The 26,268-nt window shown below is 47.3% G+C and overlaps 1 protein-coding gene across 4 annotated transcripts in view; it reads left to right on the top strand.

Moving 5' to 3' along the window:
- PTPRU (protein tyrosine phosphatase receptor type U) overlaps window positions 1-22,837 on the top strand; it is a 117,067-nt gene extending 94,230 nt beyond the window's left edge. For all 4 annotated transcript variants that reach the window (XM_043993592.1, XM_043993590.1, XM_043993589.1 and 1 more), the window contains 12 exons: window positions 284-320; window positions 933-1,030; window positions 2,102-2,218; window positions 3,306-3,460; window positions 4,123-4,258; window positions 4,638-4,787; window positions 5,586-5,759; window positions 13,298-13,438; window positions 16,448-16,573; window positions 17,267-17,424; window positions 19,613-19,748; window positions 21,271-22,837. In XM_043993592.1, coding sequence (XP_043849527.1) covers window positions 284-320; window positions 933-1,030; window positions 2,102-2,218; window positions 3,306-3,460; window positions 4,123-4,258; window positions 4,638-4,787; window positions 5,586-5,759; window positions 13,298-13,438; window positions 16,448-16,573; window positions 17,267-17,424; window positions 19,613-19,748; window positions 21,271-21,333 — 1,491 coding nt within the window. In that variant the 3' untranslated portion in view covers window positions 21,334-22,837. The remainder of the gene's footprint in view (window positions 1-283; window positions 321-932; window positions 1,031-2,101; window positions 2,219-3,305; window positions 3,461-4,122; window positions 4,259-4,637; window positions 4,788-5,585; window positions 5,760-13,297; window positions 13,439-16,447; window positions 16,574-17,266; window positions 17,425-19,612; window positions 19,749-21,270) is intronic.
- The last annotated feature ends 3,431 nt before the right edge of the window (window positions 22,838-26,268 follow it).

Here is a 26,268-nt window from a genome sequence, read left to right as displayed (position 1 = left end):
AATGAATGATCCTATCTCCAAGGCAGGAGGGCAACCAAGTTCTTTGAGGCTTGGGATATATTGACCTCTGCATGAGCATGGGCTCATCATGGGTCAAAGAGATGGGGGGAAAGGATTTGGGGCCCTGGGGAACTAGGGCTTGGTCCTTTGGGAGCTTAAAATGTATGGGGACATCTTATCCTGGGGGTCGTGCTGACCAGATGGCCCCGGTGGCTTCTTTGGGGTTGGGGTCAGAGTTGGTGCTCCTCTTGAGTTGGGCTGACAATGTCTCCTTCTGTTCCAGGGCTACCACAGATCAAACCACTTCATAGCTACTCAAGGTACCCAGGCTCTCTCTTGGCTGTGTGTATTTACTCTCCCCACCTCTCTCCCCCCTCCCCTCCCTTCCTCTCTCTTCTCTTCCCCTCTCCTTCCCTCCCTCTCCTCCCCTCTCCTCTTTTCCCCTCTCCTCCTTTTTCCCTTCTTTGTCTTATCATCATTCTGTCTGCCTCCCCCTCTCTTTGTTGTGCCTGTGAGTCCCTCTCTCCTTGTCTGTCTCTCCCTCATCTTGCCATATGTGTATTCCCAGAAACTGGCATCCCCTGGTAGAGAGGCCCTCTCCTACTCCTACCATCTCTATCTTGCAGCAGGCTTAGAGAGAGAAATCAAGCCTTTTCCCCACGAGGTGGTCCCAGTCTGGGCTGCCATGGGCCCCTAAAGTCAGTCACTTCTTGGGACATGAATTCTGCTATCCTGACAGTGTTAGCCCAGTCCTGGTCCAGGGTGGTGGGTGGCAATGTCAGGGGTCCCATGGGGCCAGGCTCCTGGGGCTAGGACTTTGGGCTTACAGGCCTGAAGGGAAAGGCCCAAGACCCCTCCTGCCCAGGCAGGGCCTCCTGGTTCCCACCTCTCCTCGGGGCCTCCGCCATATTCTTCCCCGCCCCCTCCCCCAGGACCCAGGCAGGAGATGGTGTATGACTTCTGGAGAATGGTTTGGCAGGAACACTGCTCCAGCATCGTCATGATCACCAAGCTGGTGGAAGTGGGACGGGTAAGGGGACCAAGGAGTGGCTCCGCTATCCCTCAGTGTCCAGAGGGGCCCAGGGGCCATGCAGGCTGGGGAGCCTGGGAGAAGGGATGTGGGAGGAGAGCATGATGGGGAGGTGAGAGGTAGGGGAGGCAAGAAGGAGGTTTGGGAAAGGGAGGAGAAGAGGGGGGAGATGGGGGACTTGAGTGTGAATCCTGCTTACTTTCTTACTGCCTGTGTGACCTCAGACAAGTTCCTTAAGCCGGTTTCTTCCTCTGTAAAGAGAGGGGTTTGGACTAGATGATTTTTCCAACTCTAGCCCTATGAGGCAGCTGGTGTTGGACTTGGCATCAGAAACACCTGAGTGCTAAACCTGCTTCAGATACTAGCTTTGTCAAGTTAGCTTCCTTGGCTTTAAAATGGGGTAATGATAGCATCTACTTTATAATGTTATTGTGAGGATCAGTGAGATAATATTTGTAAAGTGCTTTGTAAGGGCTATATAAATGCTAGTAACAACAACAACAACAACAATAATAATAAAATCTAAGGCAAAAGGGGAATAGGAATAAAGGAGATTTGGGCCCTGGCCCATGGAAGTCAGCTGAAAGCACCGGGAATATTTAGCATGGACAAGAGGAGATTGGGACAGGAGGCTGGGTGGGGAGGCTTGATCATTGTCACATATAAGAGAGATTTAGATTTGTCTCCTTTGGCCCCAGGAGACAGAACCAGGAACAGTGGGTGCTGTGTATTTGCTGGGGGAGTGGGGAGAGTAGTTGCAGAGAGACTGTTTGGGCTTGATGTTGGGAAGAAATTCCTAATGGAGACGCCCCAAAGTGGAATGAGTTGCCTTGGGAAGCAGAAAGTCTCCCAATCACTAGGTTGCCTACATGTTGGGGATGTTGTAGGGGGGATTTTTGGCCAAGTGTAAGCCTCCAAGGTCCCTTCCCGGCTTTGATGTTCCATGTCTCCACTGGGCTGGGGAAGGATGTGATGGGTGGGGAATGAAGGGAAAATGGGCCTTGAGGAAGGCGAGGGGAATGAAGGGCCAGGGGAGGGAAGGGAAGCACGCCAGACTCTGTTGGTCTCTAGGTGAAGTGTTCCCGCTACTGGCCTGATGACTCGGAGATGTATGGAGATATCAAGATCACTCTGGTGAAAACAGAGACGCTGGCAGAATATGCAGTCCGCACTTTTGCCATGGAGAGGGTGAGGGGCATCATTGGGCCCCTGCCTTTCGAGGAGTTGGGGATCTGGTTGGGGAGGGGGAGTGGAATTCAAGGAGGAACCCAGCCCTGGCAGAACTCATCCAATCCCCACATTAATTCCCAGGGTGCCACCTATGACCTGGCAGTGCTCTCTCTGGAAGGCTCCTCTTCTTTGCCCTTCTCAGGAGCTCTGATGATGGTGGGGGATGAGGGGAGTTTAGCCAGGGTCATCAGGAGGAAACAGAAGGAGGAGGAGAAAGGCCTGTCCAAATCTGACCCCAAATAATGGGTCATTGAGGCATTGGTTCCAAATGCATGCCCATCCCCTCCTCTCCATTCTCTTTGGTTTGTTTTTTTTTTGGGGGGGGCGGGGCAGTAAGGGTTAAGTGATTTGCTCAGGGTCACAGAACTAGTAAGTGTCAAGTGTCTGAGGACAGATTTGAACTCAGGTCTTCCTGAATCCAGGGCCGGTGCTTTATCCACTGTGCCACCTAGCTGTCCCACTCCATTCTCTTTGGGATCCCCCAAGCTCAGGCCCTCATCCTTTCTCATCTCTATGATTGCAATAACTACTAACCTAGTCTCTCTGCCTCAGTCTCTCCCTTTGTGTGTTCTGCAATAAGACCTGATCCTTGATGCCAGGGAATTCAGGCTAGAGCAAGGGATCTTAACTGATTGCTGTATTTCAAGATAAGTGGTTTCCTTTATAATTTGATAGGTTTTCTTTTATACTTTTAAAAACATCCCTCTGAGAAGGGGTCCATAGGATCCGCCTGACCACCCAAGTAGGCCTGGATGCATAAACAGGTTAAGAACCTTTGGTCTTGTGGGTGATGAAGATGAGTTGACAGATAGCCCCAGCATAAGACAGTAGGTTATAAGGGCAATTGGAGGTCAAGACAAGGCTAGGCAGGGTAACACTTACAGAGAAGGGAGAGATGGCATTGAGAGGTGGTGGGAGGGGGAGATTAGGGAAGACTTCCTGGAGGAGATGGCATTGGAACTGGACCTTGAAGGTAGGCTTGAAGCTGGTCCTGGGGCAGGAGGTGGAGGCAGGTCACATGCTGAGCCATGTGCTTTCCCCACAGAGGGGCTACTCAGCCCGCCACGAGGTGCAACAGTTCCATTTCACTGCGTGGCCGGAGCACGGCGTCCCCTACCATGCTACAGGGCTGCTGGCCTTCATCCGCCGTGTCAAGGCCTCCACTCCACCTGACGCTGGGCCCATCGTCATCCACTGCAGGTAGCATCGGGTTTAGACTGGGGTGTGGGGGTGGTTGGAAAGGGGTGGGGGAGGTCAAGGGAGAGGGTGACAAGAGAGCCCAGCTGGTGGGACAGGTGAAAAGTCCTAGAGAGAAGAACATCCCAACAATTCCTGCTGGAGCCTCCTGCTAGATTATGTATGTGCATGTGTGTGTAGGTGTGACATTGCTGGGAGAATAGGTGATGGTAAGCATCATGAGGGCAGGCGTGCTTTTGCTTTCATCCTTGTATACCCAGGGCATAGAACAGGATCTTATATAGACTAGTACTTAATAAATGCTTGTTGTTGGTCGTGGTGATTTCCAGGGAAACTTCTGCCCTTTGTCCTTTGATTATGATATTCTTTCCCAGAAGCCTTGGGACAACAGTCCTATAGACTGGCAGTGGAGAAAGAGAGGGATTCCAGGAAGTGGGAGGTGGGGGATACTGGGAGGGAGCCTCCTAGTAGGACTGGGTAGATGTTGGTCTGTGGTAGACGTGTCTCAAGCACCCACCCCCACTCCCTGTCTCCACAATGCATCACTCCCCTCTCTTCCTAGCCATCTGGGAAGATGGCTGCCTCCTTCCCCCTTTCCCCCTTGCCCCCATTCCTGGTTCCCCCACCAGCGGCCTGAGACGGGATGTGGCTGGCTATCTCCCCAGTGCAGGCACGGGCCGGACAGGCTGTTACATTGTTCTTGATGTGATGCTGGATATGGCTGAATGTGAGGGCGTCGTAGACATCTACAACTGCGTCAAGACGCTTTGCTCTCGCCGAATCAACATGATCCAGACGGAGGTACGTGTGCGTGTATGTGGACTAATGTATGGTGGTAGCAGGGGAGCATGTCCTATCTCCATGACCAGCATCCCCAAGGAGTCCCATCAGGCCCTTCTCAGAGAGTACCCCTAATGGCCTTTACCCTACGAATGCCCTGGTTAGTTCATCAATAAGCAATTATTAAGCACCTTCTGTGTACCAGCCACTGTACTGTATGCTGCAGACTAAAACAAAGTAATCCCTTCTCTCAAGGAGCTCACCATCATCCTCTCTCTCCATGTTTCTAAGCAGAATGATGGTATGTTGCATTGTTGGGTTGACTTGACATAGAATAATGGAGAGGAGGCCGAGCAAGCTCTAAACTCCCCTGTCCTGCATCCTCCCCACCTTCTCTTAGGAACAGTATGTTTTCATCCATGATGCAATCCTGGAGGCCTGCCTGTGTGGGGAGACTACTATCCCTGTCAGTGAATTTAAGGCCACCTACAAAGAGATGATCCGAATTGATCCCCAGAGCAACTCCTCCCAGCTGAGGGATGAATTTCAGGTACATGGAGTGAGCTTACATGTGCCTGAGTGTGTGTGTGTGTGTGTGTGTGTGTGTGAGGTGGGTGGGGAAAGACCAATAAGCAGTGAATGGATTGAGGCTACCCAGGAAGGACGGATGAAACTAGCCACTAGGAAGGTGTCTTGGCACCTGGCAGGGAAGTGTTGGGATCACAATAGCATCTGCCTCCCATGGTTATGGCTTATGGAGGCTGTGGGCCTCCCTTATTTGGGAATCCTTAAATATGGAGAGATAGGCCACCCTTCTGATTGCAATCCTCCTGCTTCCCCCAACTCTGGACTGGGTGGTGCATGGAATGGAAGACAGGTGCGCCGGATACCTGTGATTCAGTGAGTGGGTCAGGAGGCATCAGGTTGTGTTGAGGGTTTGGGTTCATCTCCAGTTGGCTATATCTCTGTAGGTGAAAATCTGCCTTACCCCAAGCCTGTTCCCAGAGCCTGGTTCCCAGGCAGCCCAGGTTATGGATATGGAGCTGGGTGGGATAAGATGGGAAGCACGGGGTAAGGGAGACTCGACGAGACCTCCTCCTTCCCTCTCTCCTGAGGAAAGGTCCTAAGAGTTTCTTGGAGGTTCACTCTAGTAAGGGAAGAACCAAAGAGTCAGAGTTCTAGGCCTGGCTCTTCCATTAGGTTTCTTTGTGACTTGGGGGGAAACACGCTTCTGCTCTGGTCTTCAGTTTCTTCATTTGAAAAGGGGGAAGGAGAGGAAAGCCTTATGGAGATTCTTTGACTCAAATGGGAATGCTGCTCCAGTCCTTCCTTCTCTATCCTCTTGCAGACCCTTAATTCAGTGACACCCCCCTTAGATGTGGAGGAATGTAGCATCGCCCTCCTTCCCAGGAACCGGGAGAAGAACAGAAGCATGGATGTCCTGCCCCCTGACCGCTGCCTGCCCTTCCTCATCTCCACTGATGGGGACCCCAACAATTACATCAATGCAGCTTTAACTGATGTAAGAAGTTTGGGAGGCATTGGGAGAGAAGGGGTGGGGTTCTAGAGCTTTCCTCTGAGATACCACCCTGGATTCTTACAGCCCAGGCCATGACCTTTCCTCTTTTCTTATCTCATCTCCGAAGCTCTTGATTCTGATCCTTTGCTACATTTTCATCCCCTTCAGCCACTCTGAGCATTTAGGGAAGAGTATGGATACTGACTGTTGTGGATGTAAAAACAATCTGGGGGTCTTAGTGGACTGCAAACTCAATATGAGGCAACAGTGTGATATAGCGGCCAAAAAAGCTAACTTGGTCCTTGGCTGTGTGGTCAGTCCTGTATGGGGTCTTTGTAAGAAATAGGTGGCATAGTGGAGAGCATGCCGGGCCTGGAGTCAGGAAGATCTGACTTAAAATCTGGCCTCAGGCACTTATTAGCTGTGTAATCCTGGACAAGTCGCTTTGCCTCTGCCTGCCTCAGTCTTCCTCAAAAGCAAAATGGGGATCACAATAGCATCTACCTCCCATGGTTATGAGGATAAAATGAGATAATATTTGTAAAGTGTTTCGCAAATCTTCAAGCATTATGAAAATGCATGATGATACAGATGAAGACGAGGATGGTGGTGATGATGATGCTTTGCCCTGGGCTGGCCAAATATGGAGTATTGTGCTTTGTTCCAGGCATCGCATTTTCAAAAAGATGGTAATTAGTTGTAATACTTTTCAGAGAAGGGCAACTGGGTTGATCAGATCAGATCAGCTGGAGGGGCTGGGGAAGAGAGGAAAAGGTTTAATGGGAACATGATAGCTGCCTTCAAGTATCTGAGCATGTCTCTCATTCTGCTTGGCCCCAGAAGGCAGAGTTAGAAGTGATGTGGGCAAGGTTCAGAGAGAGGGGGATTCTGGCTACCTTCCTATTGATTACAAGTGTCCAAAAAAGTCCAGTGGATTACCTCTGGAGATAGTGGATTCTCCTTCGCTGGGGGGGCAGGGAGGGGGTTTCCTAATAGAAACATATAGGAGATAGAAGCAAGATCAGGTAACAGTGGATGAATGCAAAGCCCAGAATTGGCTCAGGAGGGTCAAGGTCCACAATGAGCTGAGGCTGGTGAAGAGAGCACAAGACAATGAAAAGAGGGGGGCTTTGGGGAAAAGAAGATAAAAGAAAGGTCTGGATGGACGGGACAATAATAACCTGTAATAATAGAGAGAAAGCACTCAATTTTGATTTTGCTCCTGTTTTCTTTGTCTAGGAGAAGGATATTTGGACTGGAAAGGGCAGGACAAAAATGGCTAAGGGGGGATTTATGCCCAAGATAAATGGTGAGATGAGTGTGCACCCAACAGCCTTTGATAAGTTTAAGAGGCCAAGCCCAGATAAACTGGGTTCTCAGCTACTGAAAGAACTGGCTGATGTGAATCCTGAGTGAGGGTCATTGATTTTTGAAAGATTGTGGAGAATTGGAAAGGAGCCACAGGATTGGAGAAGGACAGATTCTGTCTCAATGTTCAAAAAAGAGATGGAATCTATGAACTCTATGCCAGTGCAATGAACTTTGATTACTGGAAAAATTCTAGAACATACAGCAGTTTGTTTGAAGGATGGTTTGTGGACATGTAGAAAAGGAAGCAGCAATTATTATTGATCACATCAGAGTCTGATATTTCCATTGTATTTCCATTGACCAAGGCTAGTCACTTAAATTCTGTAGCTTTCACCTTCTTCATCTATAGAATGAGCAGGGGGGAGGTTAGAATGTCAATCACCTCTGAGGTCCCTTCCAACTCTCAATCTTGGTCCCATGTTTTTTATGATTCTGTTGTAGAAAAGGTTGAGAAATGTACAATTAGATGTATTCAGAACTGGTTAAGTGACTGGACTAAAAGAATGTCATTGATGGTTCTAGGTCAGCTTGCAAGCTGACCATCAGAGTGCTCTGTAGCTTTTTGCTTGGCACTGTACTTTTTAATGTTTTTATCAATGACTTGGAAAAAGGCACAGGGTTAGGGAGTAAACCTATGATAGAGAGATCTTCCAGAAGAGGAAACTCTTTATACCAATGCAGTTTGGCACCTTCTCTTCAAATCTTAGAGATTCAGGAGTCTTGCCTAGGGTCATACAGCAAAGTTAAGTGTCTGAGGTCAGATTTGAACTCAGGAAGTTAAGTCTTCCTGATTTCAGGTCCAGCACTATATGCACTATGGCGCCACCTAGCTGTTCTGTTGTTTTGTTGTTCTCTGTCATACTTAGTACATTTGCAGATGGCACAAGGCTGAGAGGGACAGCTGAGACTCCAGATAACAGTCAGGGTCCAAAAAATCTTGAGAGGAGAGAATATTGGGCCAAATTTCTTAATATGAAATTTAATAAAGACAACTCTGCCCCAATCTTACAGTTTGGTTAGAAAAATCTGCTTTATAAGTTCAAATTGGGCTAGACAGTAGTTCATCTGAAAAAAAGATCTGGTGGTTTCAGTGGAACACAAGCTCATTTTGAGTCAGTGATGTGATTTGGCAGCCAAGAAAGTGAATGCAGTTTTGATCTGCATTGGTAGGTACTAGTAGTAGGCCTCCATCAGTCGTGGACGACCATGGATCGGCTCCTTGAAGAGCCACAGGCCACAGTGTAGCTGTGCAGTCCGATACAGGAGATGCAGCTCCTGAGTGACTTATAACTGGTAACTGCCACATCCCGTGTTGTATCTACCCCATGAGGAGTAGTTGGAGTGTCCTCTCCAGGGTGCTGGCCTGGGCGGATCAATTGGTAGGTACTGCATCTAGGATAAAGGAGGTCAGGTCTTGTTGTCTTCTGCTCTCATTACACCACATCTAGGACATTGACCACCCTGAAAGTGTCCAGAAGAAGGCCACCATGATGGCAAGAGGCACTGGCCACCTCAATCATGTCACATGGATGACGATAACAGTAACCAGTATTTCTAGAATACTTTAAGGTTTGCCAAACACTTTACAGATATTATCTCATTTAATACTCACAACAAATCTGGGAGGCGGGTACGATTATTTTCCCCATTTTACAGATGAAGAAACTGAGCAGAAAAGAGGTTAAGTGACTTCCTTTGGGTCACACAGAGGCCAGATTTGAAATTGGGTCTCCCTGGATTCATGTCTACTACTCTACCCACTGTACCACCTAGCTGCCTACATGGATGAAGGAATCAGAGATGGTTAACTTAGAGGGGAGGAGGACTAGGGGAGCCATGATATCTATCTTCACATGGGAGAGGGAATAGACTTGTATGACTTGTCCACTAATTCTAGTGGGTGGGGATCTTCTGGATGTAAGGAGCTAAAATTCTAGATAGACTATCTAAAATCTAATGAGTGGTCGCCAATAAATTATAAGCTTTAGCAAGAGTATTTAAGTGTTTAAATATTTATTAAAGAGCATTAGGATCAGAGAGAAAGGCAAAAACCTAGCTATTTCTAAGAGACCTCATCATTGGACCCACCATGGCGAGGTCAAGAACCAAAAGAGGAAGAACCCCTCTGCCAGCGTCTGCTTCCTACTTCGTGTCCTCCTCACAGAAATGGGAGGCTCCTCAAGTTGATTGGCTGGTAGCTTTGATAGACAGTACCCATGAGCAAACACCACCTCCTGATGCCAAAGAACTGACCACATGGCTTGCCCTCAAACTCCTTCTCCTCATGGCGGAGCTTTCCTACAGTAGCTCTCCAGCAGGTGGTGTCATTCCAATCATTACATGGATTAGACTGGATTGGGCTAGGTTCAGCTTTGTAGAGAATGGATTCCCCCGCCTATCCTCTTTGGTCTACACCCAAAGCCTCAATCCTTCAGGCAGGAGTAGTGGGGAGCCTGGAATTCATCTCCAGCTCATCCAACCCTTCTCTACCAACCCATCCCAGATCACCTGTGGGCTTAGCTTTGGACATTGCCTAATCTGGTGGGCTAGGGGACCATCCCTAAGACCTGCCCTCTGGGACAGCTCTTTCAGAAAACACTGAGTCAGATTCCATGTCACTGAAAACCAGTCTCTATTCCTGGTTTTCTCTTGGACTTCAGAGAATTTCCAACTTGGTCAACTGGCTTGGAGTGTAGTTAGGAGCCTCAAGTGTTGGGAAAACCCAGTTCTTTCCATAGACCCTTGTTTGGACACATATAGAAAGTTATCCTCATCCCCACCCCTGCCCTAGCTAGATTTTTGGTTTGGCATGAAATCACTAATTTGAGAAAATTCAGGTAAGTTTCATGATGGGTCATAGACTCATTATGTACCCAGGCCTACGGGGGACACAGATATTAAATTCTTCCAAGGTCTCCTGCCTTTCAGAAGCTTGAAGTCTTGTTCAGAGATCTGAAGAGCAGTCACATGGAAGAAGGAATACACTTGTTTGGCATAGTCCCTGTGGACAGGACTCACAGCAATGGGTAGAAATAACGAAAGGGCAGACATAAGGAAAGCATCCTAATAGTTAGAACTACTTGGTAGACGAAGACACATGGTATCTAATGTAAGTGAGTAGAAGGGTGGGGTGGGGTGGGGGCAAGAGAGCCCTGATTTTGTGTCAGTAGCACCCACATCTTCTGACGCCTGTGATCTTTTCAATCCCACCACTGTTCTTTCTGGCCATCCCTTTGTTCTCTGTTTCGCACCCCCTCATGTCTGGGAGCTCTTTCTGATTAAAACAAAAATCCCCCTCCCCACTCTGCCAGCAGATTTCACAGATGGCAGCTAGCATTTATGCAGCACTTTAAGGTTTACAAAGTGCTTCATAATTTCCCCTCACAACAGCCCTGAGAGGCAAGTGTTTTATTATCCTCATTTTATAGATAAGAAACTGAAGCCAAGTTTAAGTGACTTGTCCAGGGTCACACACCCACATACCTTGGCCATATTTGAACTCAAGATCTTCCTGAACCCAAGTCCAGTTCTCTATCCACTATTCCTTCTAGCTGCCTGCTTAGTCTAAGCAGTACATTCAGCAAGAACTGAACTATAGAGAAAGAATTAAATCTATAGGATCATAGATTTAGAACAAAAAGGTATAGAGGCTATTCAGTCCAACCCCTTCATTTTATAGATGAAGACATTGAAGCAAAGAGAATTTAAAGTTATGTAGGTAGTAAGTATCCAAAGTAGGATCTGAATACAGATCTTTCTAACTCCAAGACCCAAATCTTACCTACCTACTATGGCAAAAAGGTTTCCCATGAACTTAGCTGTCCATGGTGCTAGCCTGGGAACCATATATGGGTCTTTGCAGACTCAGGGTCTCTCCTGAGCCATGGGCACAAAGGTGATGGAAGTCTGTAGGAATTGACTTCTCTGTAGATTACTCAGGCTCTGGAGCGTAGGAGAAGAGACTGGGGTGATTGTTGGGTCCACTGTAGATTACTTGGGAATCTGGACAGTAATGTTCCAGGTAGCCTCAGAACCCTGTGTGGGGTTCCCAATTCTGTTAGCATCAGAGTAGCTTAGAGGACCTCCTAAAAGGGAGCAAGAAGGTTTAAAAAGAGAAATGTTTGTTCAGTTGAATTAATAATAGTAGTAATCACTAGCATCAACACTTATTATCCTATAAATGCATATCTACTGAAACTAGGAAACTTGAAGGATAACTCCTTTTAAATTACCATAGGTGTTGAGGAAGATGAGAAAAAAGTGTTATTTTACGGCTGATAATGGATCTTTCTCCATTACCTGTTAGAATATGAAACAAAACTAAATGTCATATGTTGTACTAAAGTGAATTAAAGGTGTTATTGCATCAAGGAACTTAAGCTGACTTTTGCCCAATGCAAGAAATTGGCATTGTGGAAGTTCATGAATGAGATGTTTCGTAACCAGGCCAAGGGAAGAAGCATTCATATCTGAACTTTTTGAGACATGGATTCCTCCACTTTTTATATTTGGTTTTAGCCTTAAGTTCAGAGAATTCAGGGCCTGGCATATTGCCTTGGATATTGTAACTATTTAACAAATATTTATTGAATAGGATGGAATAGAGGGGACTATCAGGTGGGTGACTTTTTTTTTGTTCAGGCAACCTTTTTTTGTTTGTTTGTTTGTTTTGTTTGTTTTGTGGGGCAATGAGGGTTAAGTGACTTGCCCAGGGTCACACAGCTAGTAAGTGTCAATGTCTGATACCAGATTTGAACTCAGGTCCTCCTGAATCCAAGGCTGGTGCTTTATCCACTGTGTCACTTAGCTTCCCCCTAGGTGGGTGACTTTTAATAAGTTTACTGGTATTTGTACCAGCTAAAAGAATAAATGCTGATAATGATGGGTCAGATACAGTTGACAGACTAGAGTGATGGGTAATAGCTAATGAAATGACATAGTAACAAATGTAAAGTCCTATACTTGGGCTCAAGAAATCCCACCAAAACATCAGTAGTATTCACATCATAATGTTTAAAAGAACCAAGGGTGGGGCAGCTAGGTGGTGCAGTGGATAGAGTACTGGCCCTGGAGTCAGGAGTACCTGAGTTCAAATCCGGCCTCAGACACTTAACACTTACTAGCTGTGTGACCCTGGGCAAGTCACTTAACTCCAATTGCCTCGCTAAAAAACAAAAAAAGAACCAAGGATATTTAATCTAGAGAGGAAAAGACTAAAGGGAGGTGTGATGGCTATCCTTAAATTATTGTGGGACAATTGTCCTTGTTCTGTATGGTCCCAGAGGGGAGAACAAGGGGCACACAGGTAGATTTTGACAATGAAAAGAACTTTGAAGTGATTTATTGCTGTCCAACAATAGATTGGTCTGTCTTATGGAATAGCAAGCTCTCGAATACTAGAAAAATCCATATAGACAAGTGAGATGATTACCTGTTAGGGATTCTGTTGAGTGAATTACTTGTAGGGGAAAAAGCTGTGGTCATAGAGTGTTCCATGTGTTAAGAAGCTGGGATTAGATTACTCCAGAGATGCCTTCCAGCTCTGAGAATGTATGTTCTAAGGGCCCTAAAATTCTACATCCTGTCTTCTGAGGTCCTTTTTAGCTCTGAAATTCCGTGTTCTAAGATCCCTCCCACTGCCAATATTCTATGTTCCAAAGGCCCTCCCAGCCATGACATTCTGTATTCTAACATTACACATTCTAAGATTCTTTCTAGATATGAAATTTGGTGTTCTAAGATTCTGTGCTCTATGGTCCCTTCCACTTATGATATTCTATGGTCTAAAGTCCATCCCAACTTTGATATTCTGTGTTATAATGTTCTTCCAAATCTAAAATTTTATGTTCCAATGCCCCTTACAGTTCCTGGTTCCAGTATTCTATGTTCTAAGGTCTCTTTCAGTTCTGAGTTTTCATGATTTTCTTGGAGCTGCGCCACATGGCTTCTTTTCATGATTTCTATGTTGACAAGGACAATCCATCTACCTCTCAGTCAGGCCTCAATGCTCCCTATATGGAAAATGGGGCAGCTCATGCAAGGCAGAAGAATCTAGCTATGTGTCATGGCTGCCTTGGGATGAGTTCCTTTGGGCTGGGCAGGGGGAAATAAATGCGTGTTCGTTTCAAGTGCTTCAGAGGATTGAGGCACGGCCTGACCTTCCCTTGCAGAGTTACACCCAGAGTGCCGCCTTCATCGTCACCCTGCATCCACTGCAGAGCACGACCCCTGACTTCTGGCGCCTGGTCTATGATTATGGCTGCACGTCCATTGTCATGCTCAATCAGCTGAATCAGTCCAATTCTGCCTGGGTGAGTGTGTCTGTGGGGAGGGCTTGATTGATTTGCCTTGTGTACAACAGGACTTGAACCCAGATCTTCTGATTACTAATCTGGTGCTCTTTTCGTTGCCTCACACTACCTACTTTTCTCTGACCACAGGGTTAGATTTTCTCAATTAGCTGAGTCTGAGAGGGAGGGTATTTATTGGTTTTGGGGAGTAGTGCTTAAAGGGACCATGGGGAAGAGGGGAGGAGAGCTGTAGGACCCACAAACCAGAGAGAGAGAGCAGACAATATTGATCTCCCAGCCTGGTCAAAATGTCCCCAAGACTTAACAAGAGGTAAGGTGAGGACAGAACTGGGCCAAAACTCAAGAATGTGAAGTGAAGGTGCAACCCTCTGACTTGTCTATGGACATCAGCCCTTACTCTTGCTCAGTGGCATCTGAGAGCTTTGGATCTGGGGTGGTGCCAGATGTGTGGGGAGGGCTTTTGAAACAAAGGGAAGGGATCTTAGGACATAGAATATTCAGTTCTTACCCACTGACACCAAAATGTATTGGAAAAAAACCCAACAACTCCCATGGTCAACAAATGTAGTTCTTAACAAATCCATAACTAGAGTTAGGTGACCAAGGCTTTTCCCAGGGCTGAAATCTAGAGGGGATGCTGACAATTCTTTTAGTCTTTTAGAATTGTAGGATCCATTGAGTTTAGCATCTTTTTTTGTTCTTTATAATAAGGAATGACTCTTTAGTGAGGGAAGGATGTATATATTTAGAAATAAAGGTGATATAAACCCCAAAAGATATCAATAAAAAATTTTTAAAAGCATGATTATTTAAAATGAGACTCTATCAGAGGGGGTTTTATGGCTCTTCCCCACATGACCACACCTTGAATTAGCTCTTTGCTGCATCTCACTGCCCTCCCTCCCCAGTGGTTTCCCCAGAAATAGCCTCCCAGTGTCCTAAGTCCTTCACCATCTCCCCTCCTCCTCTCCCAGCTGAACTGAAGGCATTCAGTATCACTTGCCGGGGACTCAAAGGCTGCTGGTTACAGCTCTGTTCATTAGCTTCAGTGGGAAGTGGGCTTTCTATGCAATTAAGTTCATGGGCTTTTAACAGATATCAGAGGAGACTTCATTAACTGAGGGATTTTATGAGTTTCAGTTCATAATGGCCCCCAGGCAGATGGAGTGATCTGGTCAGAGGTACCCAAGGCATGGGCTCTGCTTTGCTTGACCATTGATGCCTCTAGGAATAGGGGAGGGATCATAGAAGCAGGTGCCCCCCCCCCAGTCTATAAAATTAAGCCTCCAGCCCAGGCTGATGTGCTGATATTGAGTCCAGGTAGACTTGGAAAGACTCAGTACTGGCCTGGGAGACAGCAGACCAGCTTCAAACCCCAGGATCTGCCTCTACCTGGCCATGCAACCCCTCATAAGTCACATCTTCCTCTTAGTGAAGGGTGAGGTTTGGGCTTTGCTGAGAGGGGACTCAGAGAACTTTTTATTTATAACTTTTATTTCTCCCCATTTACCTGTAAACTTCTTAAAAGCAGAGACTGTCTTCTGCCTTTTTAAAAAATAATCTCCAGCATTTACACAGTGCTTGGCATATAGTAGGCACTTAATAATTGCTTATTAACTAACTGACTAGAGCTGGAAAGGGTACCCCAATGGTACTATCTCCTTGCCTTTTTAAAAAATTAAAAATATTTTTATTCTTATCTTTTGTTTTTCCATCACATTCATTTCCATATATACCTCACTTCTTCTCAGAGAGCCATCCCTTATGACAAAGAACAAAAAAGAGGGAAAAAAAGCAGTTCAGGAAAGCTCACACTTTAACTGAGCCTGATGGTGTATTTGGTATTTCACACCCATAGCTCCCCACCTCTTCAAGGAAGGGAGGGAAATACAATGTCTCCTCTTGCTTCTGCTTTCCCTTGCATAACCTTATGGCAGTGCCTTTAGTGGTGACTGACCTGCCATAGAAGGTGTAGACACCTCCATTGCTGTGGTGACCCCATCCTGAGTGCCTTGCTAAAATCATAGGATCATTGATTTAGTTTGTAGGGATTGTAGAGACCTTTAATCCAACTGACTCATTTTATAGATTGGGAAACTGAGGCCCATAGAGATCAAATCACTTGCCCAGGGTCACACAGCTAGTCAGACAGGATTTGACTCCATGCCTTCCTGACTCTAAGTCCTATGTTTTAGCCACTCTGACTCCTGCACTTGGACTGATTGGTTTCTGGGGCAGAGTTGGGTTGTAGATACTTACTCCCTTATCCCCCATCCCCTGAGCCCGGCCCAGCCCAGCCCAGGGATGTGGCAGCTGAAGTATCCTTGGAATTGGCCAGCCTTGTGTCTGGGCAGAGCCATGTGGGGGGATGGTAGGAGAGAAGTGAATCTTTCTCTTGGTGCCTTTTTGTGTTTCTCTGTGTCTGTGGGTGAATCAGGGGGCCGCTGTCTGTGTGTGTCTGTTCCAGGTTCCTGGGTTTGCCGTCTGTGTAGATGCATGCCAGGAGGCACGTCTGTGGGAACTGTTGTCTTTGTGAGAGGGTGAAGGTGTCAGGTTGTCTGGGTGTTGTTATGTGGCCGTGGGTCACTGTGCCCATGTGTCATTGTGTAACTGGCCTGTGAGTGTGTACCTTGTGTGTGTATGTTGGCACACGTGTACAGACTACATCAATGTGGGTGGATGAATATCACTGTGGCTCTGTGTGAACGTGAAGATGTGCGTCAGTTAGTCCGCAAGTATTTATTAAGGGCTTACAATGTCCTAGGCACTGTGTTAAGCATTGGGGGCACAGGGAGGCTGGCAAAGGAGATCACAGTCTAGTGAGGGAGACATGATGTGAATAACCAGGTACATGCAAGAGAGATACAGGGGAAATGTAAAGTAATCTTGGAGGGGGGGGCACCAGTAGTTGGTGGAGAGGGACCAGAAAAGGGGCCCTGAAGATGTGTGTGTGTGTAGCTGTGGGGGGAGTGGTGAGACCCTCACTCCTAATCTGACTGCGCTCCCCAGCCCTGTCCCCAGTATTGGCCCGAGCCTGGTCGCCAGCAGTACGGCCCCATGGATGTGGAGTTTGTGTCGGGCACAGCAGACGATGATCTCATTGCCCGCCTCTTCCGAGTTCAGAATCTCACTCGGGTAAGTGTGGCAGTGTGTGTGTGTGCGTGTGTGCGCGCGCACACACATACACACACATATTCATACAAGCAGGACTTAATTATCAACTAATTAAACAGAGTCATTAGTATTCCAGCTCCCCAGATTGAATTTCCTTGTGATTATCACAAATATACTCAAGGCCTGGCTGCTGGAGTGGGGTTCTCTCTTCCCCATGTCCTCTGCTACTCCCATTCGCACGTCATCAGTGTGCTCCCATCCCCTGCCTGTGACCTCCCTCTCTCCTGGCCCTGCTGTCCTCCTCCCCTTCTTCCTTCAGTGCCCTTCCCCCCAAATTCCTATCCTCAGGAGACCAATGTCCTCTTGTCCTTCCCACATTCCATGATTCTCCATCCTGCTCCCCACCCCCTGTCCTTCTGACATTGTCGTCTCCCTGTTCTCTTACCTCTAATTTCTCTCATCTCCTTGACCCCCACATCAGTCAGTCCCTGATGGTCTCCATCCTCTCTTCCCCCTGATGCTTCGTACCTTGATGTCCTCCCTGATTCTAATGTTTCCCATATTCCTGCCCACAATGTCACTGTATCATTGACACCCCATGCCCTGGACTCCAATGTCCCTTTGGTTCTGAGGTTCCCCCACCCCTCTGTCATGGATGCTCCCCATATGCCTGCTCCCTCTGTCCTCCCTGACCCCTGCCCATGCCCTCCCTAGCTGCAGGAAGGACATCTGCTGGTACGACACTTCCAGTTTCTGCGTTGGTCAGCTTACCGGGATACGCCCGACTCCAAGAAGGCCTTCCTGCATTTGCTGGCAGAGGTGGAGAAGTGGCAGGCTGAGAGTGGGGAGGGGCGGACCATCGTGCACTGCCTGTGAGTGGCCTGAGGGGCTGGAGTGGGTTGGGCAGCGAAAGCCAGGGGCACACTGGGAAGCTGACATGTACTGGAACCCGGGGTGGAGGTGGGGTTGGGGGAGGCCCCTGAAGAGTTCACGGCCTGGGCCTTGGAGTGAGAGGACCCCTGGGACTGAGTCCTCTGCCACTTAGTCCCCAGGCAACTGTGATCTCTAGGACTCAGTTTCCCCATTTGCAAGATAAGGGGGTTGCTGGCCTCTGGGGTCCTTTCTGGCTCAAAGGCTCAGACACACGGATAAATCATGTCAGGCTCTTCAATTTGGCTGAGCCGACAAAAATATTTCTCCAACAGTATGTGCTGACCTCTTTCACTACTCTCTCTCCCACCTCAGCTGGGGGATGGGGGTGCTGCATCAGCCTCTTTTAGAGCAGGGCCTGTCTAAGGGCCCCAAGGGGGCAGGGGGGAAGGTTAGCCGACTGGAAGGAAGCCAACTCACCCGGGCTATATACTTGAAGGTATGATGAAGGGAGTCCCTTCTGTGGGGCCCCAAATCCTATAGAATTCCCAGCTTCCTCTAGGGAAAGAATTCTTAACTCGAGATCCACAGACCAAGATTTCAGAGTCTGTAAAGCTGGATGGGAAAGTGATTACATCTTTATTTTCATTAATCTCTAATGAAAATTTAGCAGTTCCTTTAATTAAAAAAAAAAACCCAACATACCAAATTCTGAGAAGTGGTCCACAGGCTTCATCAGACTGCCCACAGGGGCCAGGACACAGCCAAAGGTTAAGGAAATCTGTCAGGGAGTCACCTCCATGAGCCTGGAAGGACAGATGCTCAGTTAGCTGAGGATGGGCCCTGAGAACCCGGCCTCTGTCCTTGTACCCAACAACATGCCTGGTTGGCATGGAGACAGGGGACAAGCTTTCCTGGTGGTCTCTACTCCTCTGGCCAAACTTCCCTGCTTGTCATGGCCTGGGCTGACCGGTTTGCACACCTTAACTCAGTGCTAGCTAGTAGCTGAGAATCAGGATTGTGGGAGACAGTGGAATATGAGGGAGGATTCTCTGGAGTGAGAAGCCCAGATAACAGTTGCCTGGATTGTCTTTGCTCTGTACAACTGGTCTCAGTTGGGAAATCAAGGCTCCAATGGGTTTCCTCCTCATCTGGGGAGGAGATGGAAGACCCATAGACCATCCCTGAGAGGTATGGGACATTCTGGAGATGGAACAGGAAGGCAGTCTGAGGGAGTGAGCAGGACCCAGGCATGGACATGTAAGCCTGCTACTCAGTGATTCCTCCCTGCCTCTTGACAGACATTTATGAAGCATCTACTGTGTGTCAAGCCCTTTGCTAAACACTGGAGATGTGAGGAGAAAAAATGAAATATGGCCTGTCTTCAAGTAACTTACAGTCTGCTACACACACACACACACACACACACACACACACACACACACACACACACACACACATGCACTTACCCAACCTGTGATTTTATTGATGTAGGAATCTCCTGCTGAGGAACTCTACCAATTCATTCTGGGGCCTTCCTTCTTTTGATTATTTCATGAATTTTTCCCTAGTTATTTGTATGTTGTGTACCCCATTAGATTGAGTTCCTTGACACAAGAGACAGTCTTTTGCCACTATGCTCTGCATAGCGGGAGCTTAATACATGCTTATTGGCTGACTGATTTGCTGACTGTTGTAGAAGGGCATCTCTTCTGCAGCCTGGAAGCTTTGGTGCCAGGGGCCCTGACAAGTTAGGTGACTCTCTTGAGTTTACATGGCCAGTATATGTCAGAGTTAGGACTCAAACCCAGGCCTTCCTGACTTCAGGGTCAGCCGCTGTGTTCACTATACCATCTCGCATCTGCACCTATAAATAAACACAAGACAATTAGAGGAAAGAGTGAACGTGGTGAGTGGGGGATTGTGTTGGTGGCGGTCAGGACAGACCTCTCATGGGACGTGGCCCTTGTGTCGAACCCTGACAGAAGCTGATGATTGGGAGAGAGCACTCCAGGTGTGCGACACTCCCTGGCTTTCTTTTTCTTTCGGTGTCTCTCTGAGATTTCTGGCTCTCTCTTTTTCTCCATCTCCTGTCTTTGGGTATCTCTGTCTCTAGCAGTATCTGTCTGTCCCTCTGGGTATGTCTGGGGACCTCCCCTGTCAAAGGCTGACCCTACCTCCTCTTGCCAGGAATGGAGGTGGTCGTAGTGGCACCTTCTGTGCCTCCACCACAGTCCTGGAGATGATTCGCTGCCACAACCTGGTGGATGTTTTCTTTGCTGCCAAGATGTTGCGCAACTACAAGCCCAACATGGTGGAAACTCTGGTGAGTGGGACCCCTCATGCCCAGTGCCTTATCCCTCCTGTGGCCAGCACCCTGTTCATTCTAGAGCAAGTGCACCATCCATACCTTGTGCCCAGTGTACCATCTATTCTCCAGCCCACACCCATCCATACTCCATGCCCAGAGCCCCGGCCTTTCCATAAATGATGCCCAACACACCAAACACCCTGTCTGCTCCATTCTCCATATTCTATAACACATGTCTAGCATCCATCCATTCTGATACCCCATACCCGGCGTCTCATCCATGCCTACTGCCATGTCTATTATGTTCCTAACACCCCATCTCCACTCCATGCCTTATTCCATAACCTGTGCTCAGCATCCCATCCATTTCATGCCCATTGCCCATCTTTACCCCATGCTTAATGCCCTGTCCCTTTCATAACTCATGCCTGCTCTCCTATCCATTCTATATCCCAAGTCCAGTAGCCTATTACATGCCAAACCCTCTCCAGGGGCTTATCTGTTCCATACCCTATGCTCAGCATCCCATTCATTTGAGTCCCCACACTCTTCCATACCACATGCCCAATGCCACATCCATCCCATAGTTCACACTGAGTAGTTTGTTCATTCTCTATCTCAAGCTAATCATCCCATCCATGCCCAAATCATGTCTATTTCACTCATTCTTTCTGTCATTTGTGTCCAGAGCCTATCCATTCTATATTCTATGCCCAGCATCTCATCTGTGCCTAATGCCCAGTGCACCCCATATCCAAAGTCCAACATTCAGTCCATTTCATATCCTATATCAGCATTCTTTATATTCTATACCCTAGCCCTACCCATTATTAACTCTATGCCAAATTCCTTCTTGATTCCAAACCTAGTGCCTCCATGCCCAGGGTTGATTCCATACCCTGTTCCTAGTATTTGATCCATTTTTATACCTCACCCATTATACTATAACCCGTGCCAAGTGGCCTGTCCATTCTCTATCTCATGCCCAGAATCCCATCCATGCTCAATGTCCTATTCATCCCAGACTCATCACTCACTGTCACTAGTACTCATCCATTTTATATTCTGCCCAGTGATCTGTTTCTACTTTACCCCATGTACACCATCCTGTTAATTCCATCCCTTGTTCTTGGTGATGCTTCTGTTCCATACCCCACACTCAACAGTTCATTTGTGCCCAGTGCTCTATCCATTCTATGCCAGCATCTAGTTAATGCCCAATACTTATTATCTATTCCATTTACCATGTCCAGTATCCCATCCTTATTCCAATGCCCTGTGCCCATTCATCTGTAGCCTATGCCCACAGTCTAGCACCTAGAAAGACCAGCCATGTCAATGGTTAATGTCCTCAAACTTATTCCTTGTATCCCCTTGGGTGGCCTCTAATAACTTAGTGAATGAGAACTCTGGGATGTCAGGGTTCTCTTCTCAGCCTTCCCTGGGACAGTGATATATTGGGGAATGGGGTATGCAGGCAGATGGGCAGAAAAGACCCTGAAAACACTTGCCACCTCTTCTTCCTTCCTCCCTTCAGGAGCAGTACCATTTCTGCTATGATGTGGCCCTGGAATACCTGGAATCATTGGAGACCAGATAGCGTGAGATGTGCTAAGTCTTGGAGGGGAGGGGGCTCATCCCCTGGGGGCTGGCCCTCCCATCACCTGCTGTCCCACCTGCAAGTGAGAACTCTGGCATGAGGGGATGACCTGGTCACCCATTCGTCTGCCCTAGGTCACCCTGGCTCTGACACCATCCTGTCCCCTCCCCTCTTAGGCCTAGCCCCCATTCTGTGGCCCTTAGAGGAAGACTGTGAGGGGGAGACCCTTTGGGTAGGATGTGGCACTACTCTGGATCAGGGTCTTCTCTGTGTCAGTCCTGGTACCTGGGAAGATTTTAGGGACCAAATGAAGGGGGGCTGCTGGGGATGGGGCCCAGTATAGCCTCCTGGCCTCACTCTTGCTCCTATGGGTCTAGTCAAAGGTCTTCAGTGCTGTTATGATGGGACCAGAGAGCAATGAGGGAACTGTCCCAGAGGGCATAGCAGGCTGGCTCTATCAGACCCTGGAAAAGAGAGGGGGGCCCTGGGCTTGGGTCTTTGAGCCCATGATGGAGCCGGGCAGCCCTTGACTGAGAGTTTAGATCACTGGAAAAGGGCCTTGAAGAGGTTATAGCTGTCTGAGTGCTTCAGGGCTTGGGAGGACAAAGGGAAGACTGTTTTAAGACTGGTGAATAGGTGGTGTTAGGGAGTCTAGTCTGGTGCTGGGCTAAGAGGAGAGAGTACTAGCTATGACTTCCCAGTAAGAGATAGTGGGACCCATTGGTCCTCTCCACCAGGGACTTGGCAGACTCTGATGAGTGAACACTAACCTTTCCCTTGTGTCTGAGAGGTCACATCTTCTCCTCCCCACCCCCCAGTGACCAGTTAGCCCATCTGGCTCTGATCTACCCCCTTCACCTACCCAGGCCAGCTGATTTCCTTGGGTTACTTATCTCATGCAGCCCCCAAAATGCTTTTTCATGACCCAAGGGGTACTGGCCTTCCAGCCCTAAACTCTTCTCTGAACCAGATGCCTGAACCAGGGAGTGCTGAGAGCTCCCTGACCAGTTTCCCCCCACCCCAATGTCTCCAGCCTACTGTGTTCTGAGAATGAAATTGATTCATTACCCTCTCCTTGCTCCTCATTTGCTCAGAGTTTCGTCCTCGCTGGCCTAGCCAGGCCCATCCCAGGCGAGTGACAATCTGCAAGGCTGAACTATAGATGACCATGGGGAATGGGGAACCCATGGACCCCTGGTGGGTGCCCCCCTGAGGGTAGAAGGAAGAACCTGAGTGAGCTGGAGTACCAGAACATGGGTATTTACTTGCATGTGTGGGTGATCCCAGGAGCAAGGATGCATATGTTTCTTTTCTTCTTTTCTTTGGTGGATGGGGACAAGAAAGATCTTTTCACAATGGAGCAGGCCACATTCCCCATTCTGTGCCTCAGTTTTTCCATCTGTAAACTGTAGATATGACTTACTGACCTACCTCGCAGGGGGCTGTGGGGAGTCACAAGCTGTTTGTAAATCGCTTTGTAAATAAAAGAGCTCTCTGAATGCCATGGATTGGGTCTCTGTGTGTCTGCCTTTCCTACTTTATGACCCTGGGAGGTTGTGGTGGTGTGGCAGAAAAACTGCTGAATTTAGAACTCAGGGGATTTGGGTTTGAACCTGATTATACTACTTGGTGACCTATGTGACTTTGGTCAAGTCACTTCCTCTCTGGGCCTTGTTTCCTCATCTGTAAAATGGGCAGAATGGACTAAATCCCACTTCTAAGCTCTGAACCCATGATTCTATGATATCAGCGGGGCAGTGGGAGGCCAACTACTAACCAAAGATCCAAATGCCTGACCCCATAGCTAGATAGCTCTCCCAATTACCAGTCCCAGAGTTCCACAGGCCAGGGTAGGGGTACAGAAGGTCATCCTCTCTGAATAGTTAAGATGGAGCCTATGGAGGACGTGGCCCTTAGGAGGGCTTCAATCTTAGCTTGGAGGTGATGCCTGATATGGGGGAGCCCCAATGTTGTATTTTGTCATTGAAGATCCTCTCACCATGTATCCTTCATAAGAAGAGACTACCTGGTCTGGCCTTCCACACTACCACTAGTTTTTTCTCTGGCATCTCTCCTATATGGTTTCAAATTAGTGGAAGAGAGTTAGAGGTACCCAACAAGCCTGAGGGCACTGGTCATCCCCTCCCCGCTGAATTGGCACACATGGATGGGCCCCTCCCATCTGCTTGACCAGAGACACAAAGAACCAGAGCTGTCTTTCTTAGGTTTGATCACCAGCCACTGTAGGGACATAGATCCTCTCTAGCTCTCTCTCATGAGGTCTCAGAGCCAACATGGGCATCAGAAACACTAAAATCCCGTTCTTTCAGCCACAGCAACTCATGAAGACTATATTCTAAGGATGTAGGAGTTAAAATTTATGTGGGTGACATTTATATTGAAGTTATGCTGACCCCAATCAGATCATGCATCTTGAAATATGCTTCTGGCTAGACTGGCCATGAGGGGGATAGAGGAGCTAATGGGTCTAGCTGTGTCCAGAATAGGACCTTCTATACTGGATACTTATGTTCAGCCGCTCAAGTTCAGCCTATTTTTTGCCTGGACCTTAGAAAAAATGATTTTATATTTTTCAAAGAACAAAAATCTATTTTCTTTATCTCTCATCTTCCCATTAGAAAAACGGAAAAACAAAATCCTTATAACAATTATGCCCAATCAAGCAAAACTAATTCCCTTATTGGCTATGTCCAAACAATGTATTTCTCCATCTGCACCCTGAGTCTGTCAGGAGGTGAGTAGCATGCTTCGTCATCCGGCTCTGGAATCAGGGTTGGTCTTTGCATTGATAAGTTTTCAAGTCTTTGAAGGTTGTTTATCTTTAAAATGTTACTGTATAAATTGTTCTCCTGGTTCTGTTCACTTCACCCTGCATCAGTTCATACAAGTCTCCTCAAGATTCTATGAAACCCTCCCCATAATGTCTAATTGTGCTACAGTATTGCATTACATTCATATACCGTAAGGACTAAAATTCTAGCTATACTGTCTAAAATATCTAATGAGTGGTCGCCAATAAATTATAAGCTTTAGCAAGAGTTAGACTTTTAAGCATTTATTAAGGAAAATAAGAATTTGGTGAAGAGAAAGAGAAAGGCCTAGATTCATCTATCTATTAAAGGGAGAGTGCATTTCTAGCTCCCTTCTCCACTGGAGTCCTCAGGAAAGAGCGCCAGCCTCCCCCTTCTTCCTCCCACAAGCAAATGTCACTTTCTGACACCAAAAAAAAAAAAAAAAGACATGATCTTGCCCTCAGAGACCTTCTCCTCATGGTGGAGCTTTCCTACAGTAAGTCTCCAGCAGGTGGCATCATTCCAATCATTACAATACCATACCTTGTTCGGTCATTCCCCAAATGACAGGCACACCTCCCCCCTTACCTTCCAGTTCTTTGACACCACAAAAAGTGCTTCTCTCTATCCTCTTCTATCTAAAAGGCGGTGCATTATAGTAGAGAATCAGCCTTGGACTCAAGAAGACCTGAGTTCAAGTATGGCTTTTGACAAGTCTCTTAACCTCTGAATGCCCCAGCCACAGGACCTGGATTCAAGTCTTAGTTCTTCCACATGCTTTCTTTGTAACTTGAGGCAAATCACTTAATCTTTTTGGGACTAACCTTCCTCATCTTTTTTTTTTTTTTTGCAGGACAATGGGGGTTAAGTGACTTGCCCAGGGTCACACAGCTAGTAAGTGTCAAGTGTCTGAGGCCAGATTTGAACTCAGGTACTCCTGAATCCAGGGCTGGTGCTTTATCCACTGTGCCACCTAGCTGCCCCAAAATAGTCTTTTTTTTTTTTTTTTTTTTTTTTTTGCAGTGCAATGGGGGTTAAGTGACTTGCCCAGGGTCACACAGCCAGTAAGTATCAAGTGTCTGAGGCCGGATTTGAACTCAGGAACTCCTGAATCCAGGGCCGGTGTTTATCCACTTAGCCGCCCCCCTTCCTCATCTTTTAAAATGAGGGGTTTGGACTCAATAACTTCTAATGGCCTTTCCAGCCTGAAAATATATGATCCATGTGACTACAACTTATAAGAAATTGCCAATCTGTATTGGGGAGGGAGTTTTCATGCTGAGAGTTCCCTATATTGATGAGATCATAAGACTGGAGGAAAAAGTTTCCTTTCTGTCCATCCTCATTGTACCTCAGTTGCCTCATCTGTCAAATAGGGATATTTTGGCCACATTTCTCACAAGCCATGAAAAATTATGTTAGTTGGCTAGGTTCTATGGAGAACACAAGAGATTTCAGACACAATGCCTATTCTTATCCTTGATGGGCAATCAGGACTCATCCATATGAAACAGGGAATAGAAAAGAACAGCATGTAGTAAAGAGAAAGGATATATAGTGTTCTCTCCACTGGGCCATCAAATTGCCTCTAGGCAAGTAGCATTCACGTGGATAGAGAAGAGTGGGACCCCTCCTGGTTGTAGTGGTGGTGGGGAATAGTGAGGGAGATATTTCTGGGTAGTTGGGAAACCAACTAGTAAGGGGCCTAAAGAATGACTTTATTCCCTCCCTGGGGTACCAAACTGGCTGAAGAGGCCTCCCAGGATGCATTCTTTGCACTAGTAAGATATCTGTTGGGTGTGGCTTTGGCCCAGGGGGTTGTACCTCCTTAGCTTCTTGTATTGGTATCTCGAAGAGCTGGTGTGCCCTTCTGTTCCATGCCCAGCCATGAGGACGCTTCAACTCACACTTTGACCCTCTGCCCACCTGGAGAGTGATGATTAATGGTGGTAATCTGTTTGAACTTTTGTTGTTGTTCTGTTGTTTTTGATTCCTCTTGATCTCATTTGGGGTTTTCTTGGCAAAGATACTGGAATCATTTGCCATTTCCTTCTCCAGCTCATTTTACAGATGAAGAAACTAAGGCAAACAGGGTTAAGTGACTTGCCCAGCATCACACAGA

This window comes from Dromiciops gliroides, chromosome 3 (assembly GCF_019393635.1).
Source record: "Dromiciops gliroides isolate mDroGli1 chromosome 3, mDroGli1.pri, whole genome shotgun sequence".
Lineage (NCBI taxonomy): Eukaryota > Metazoa > Chordata > Mammalia > Microbiotheria > Microbiotheriidae > Dromiciops > Dromiciops gliroides.
Note: the sequence above shows the minus strand (reverse complement) of the source record. Positions and strands in the feature narration are given on the sequence as shown.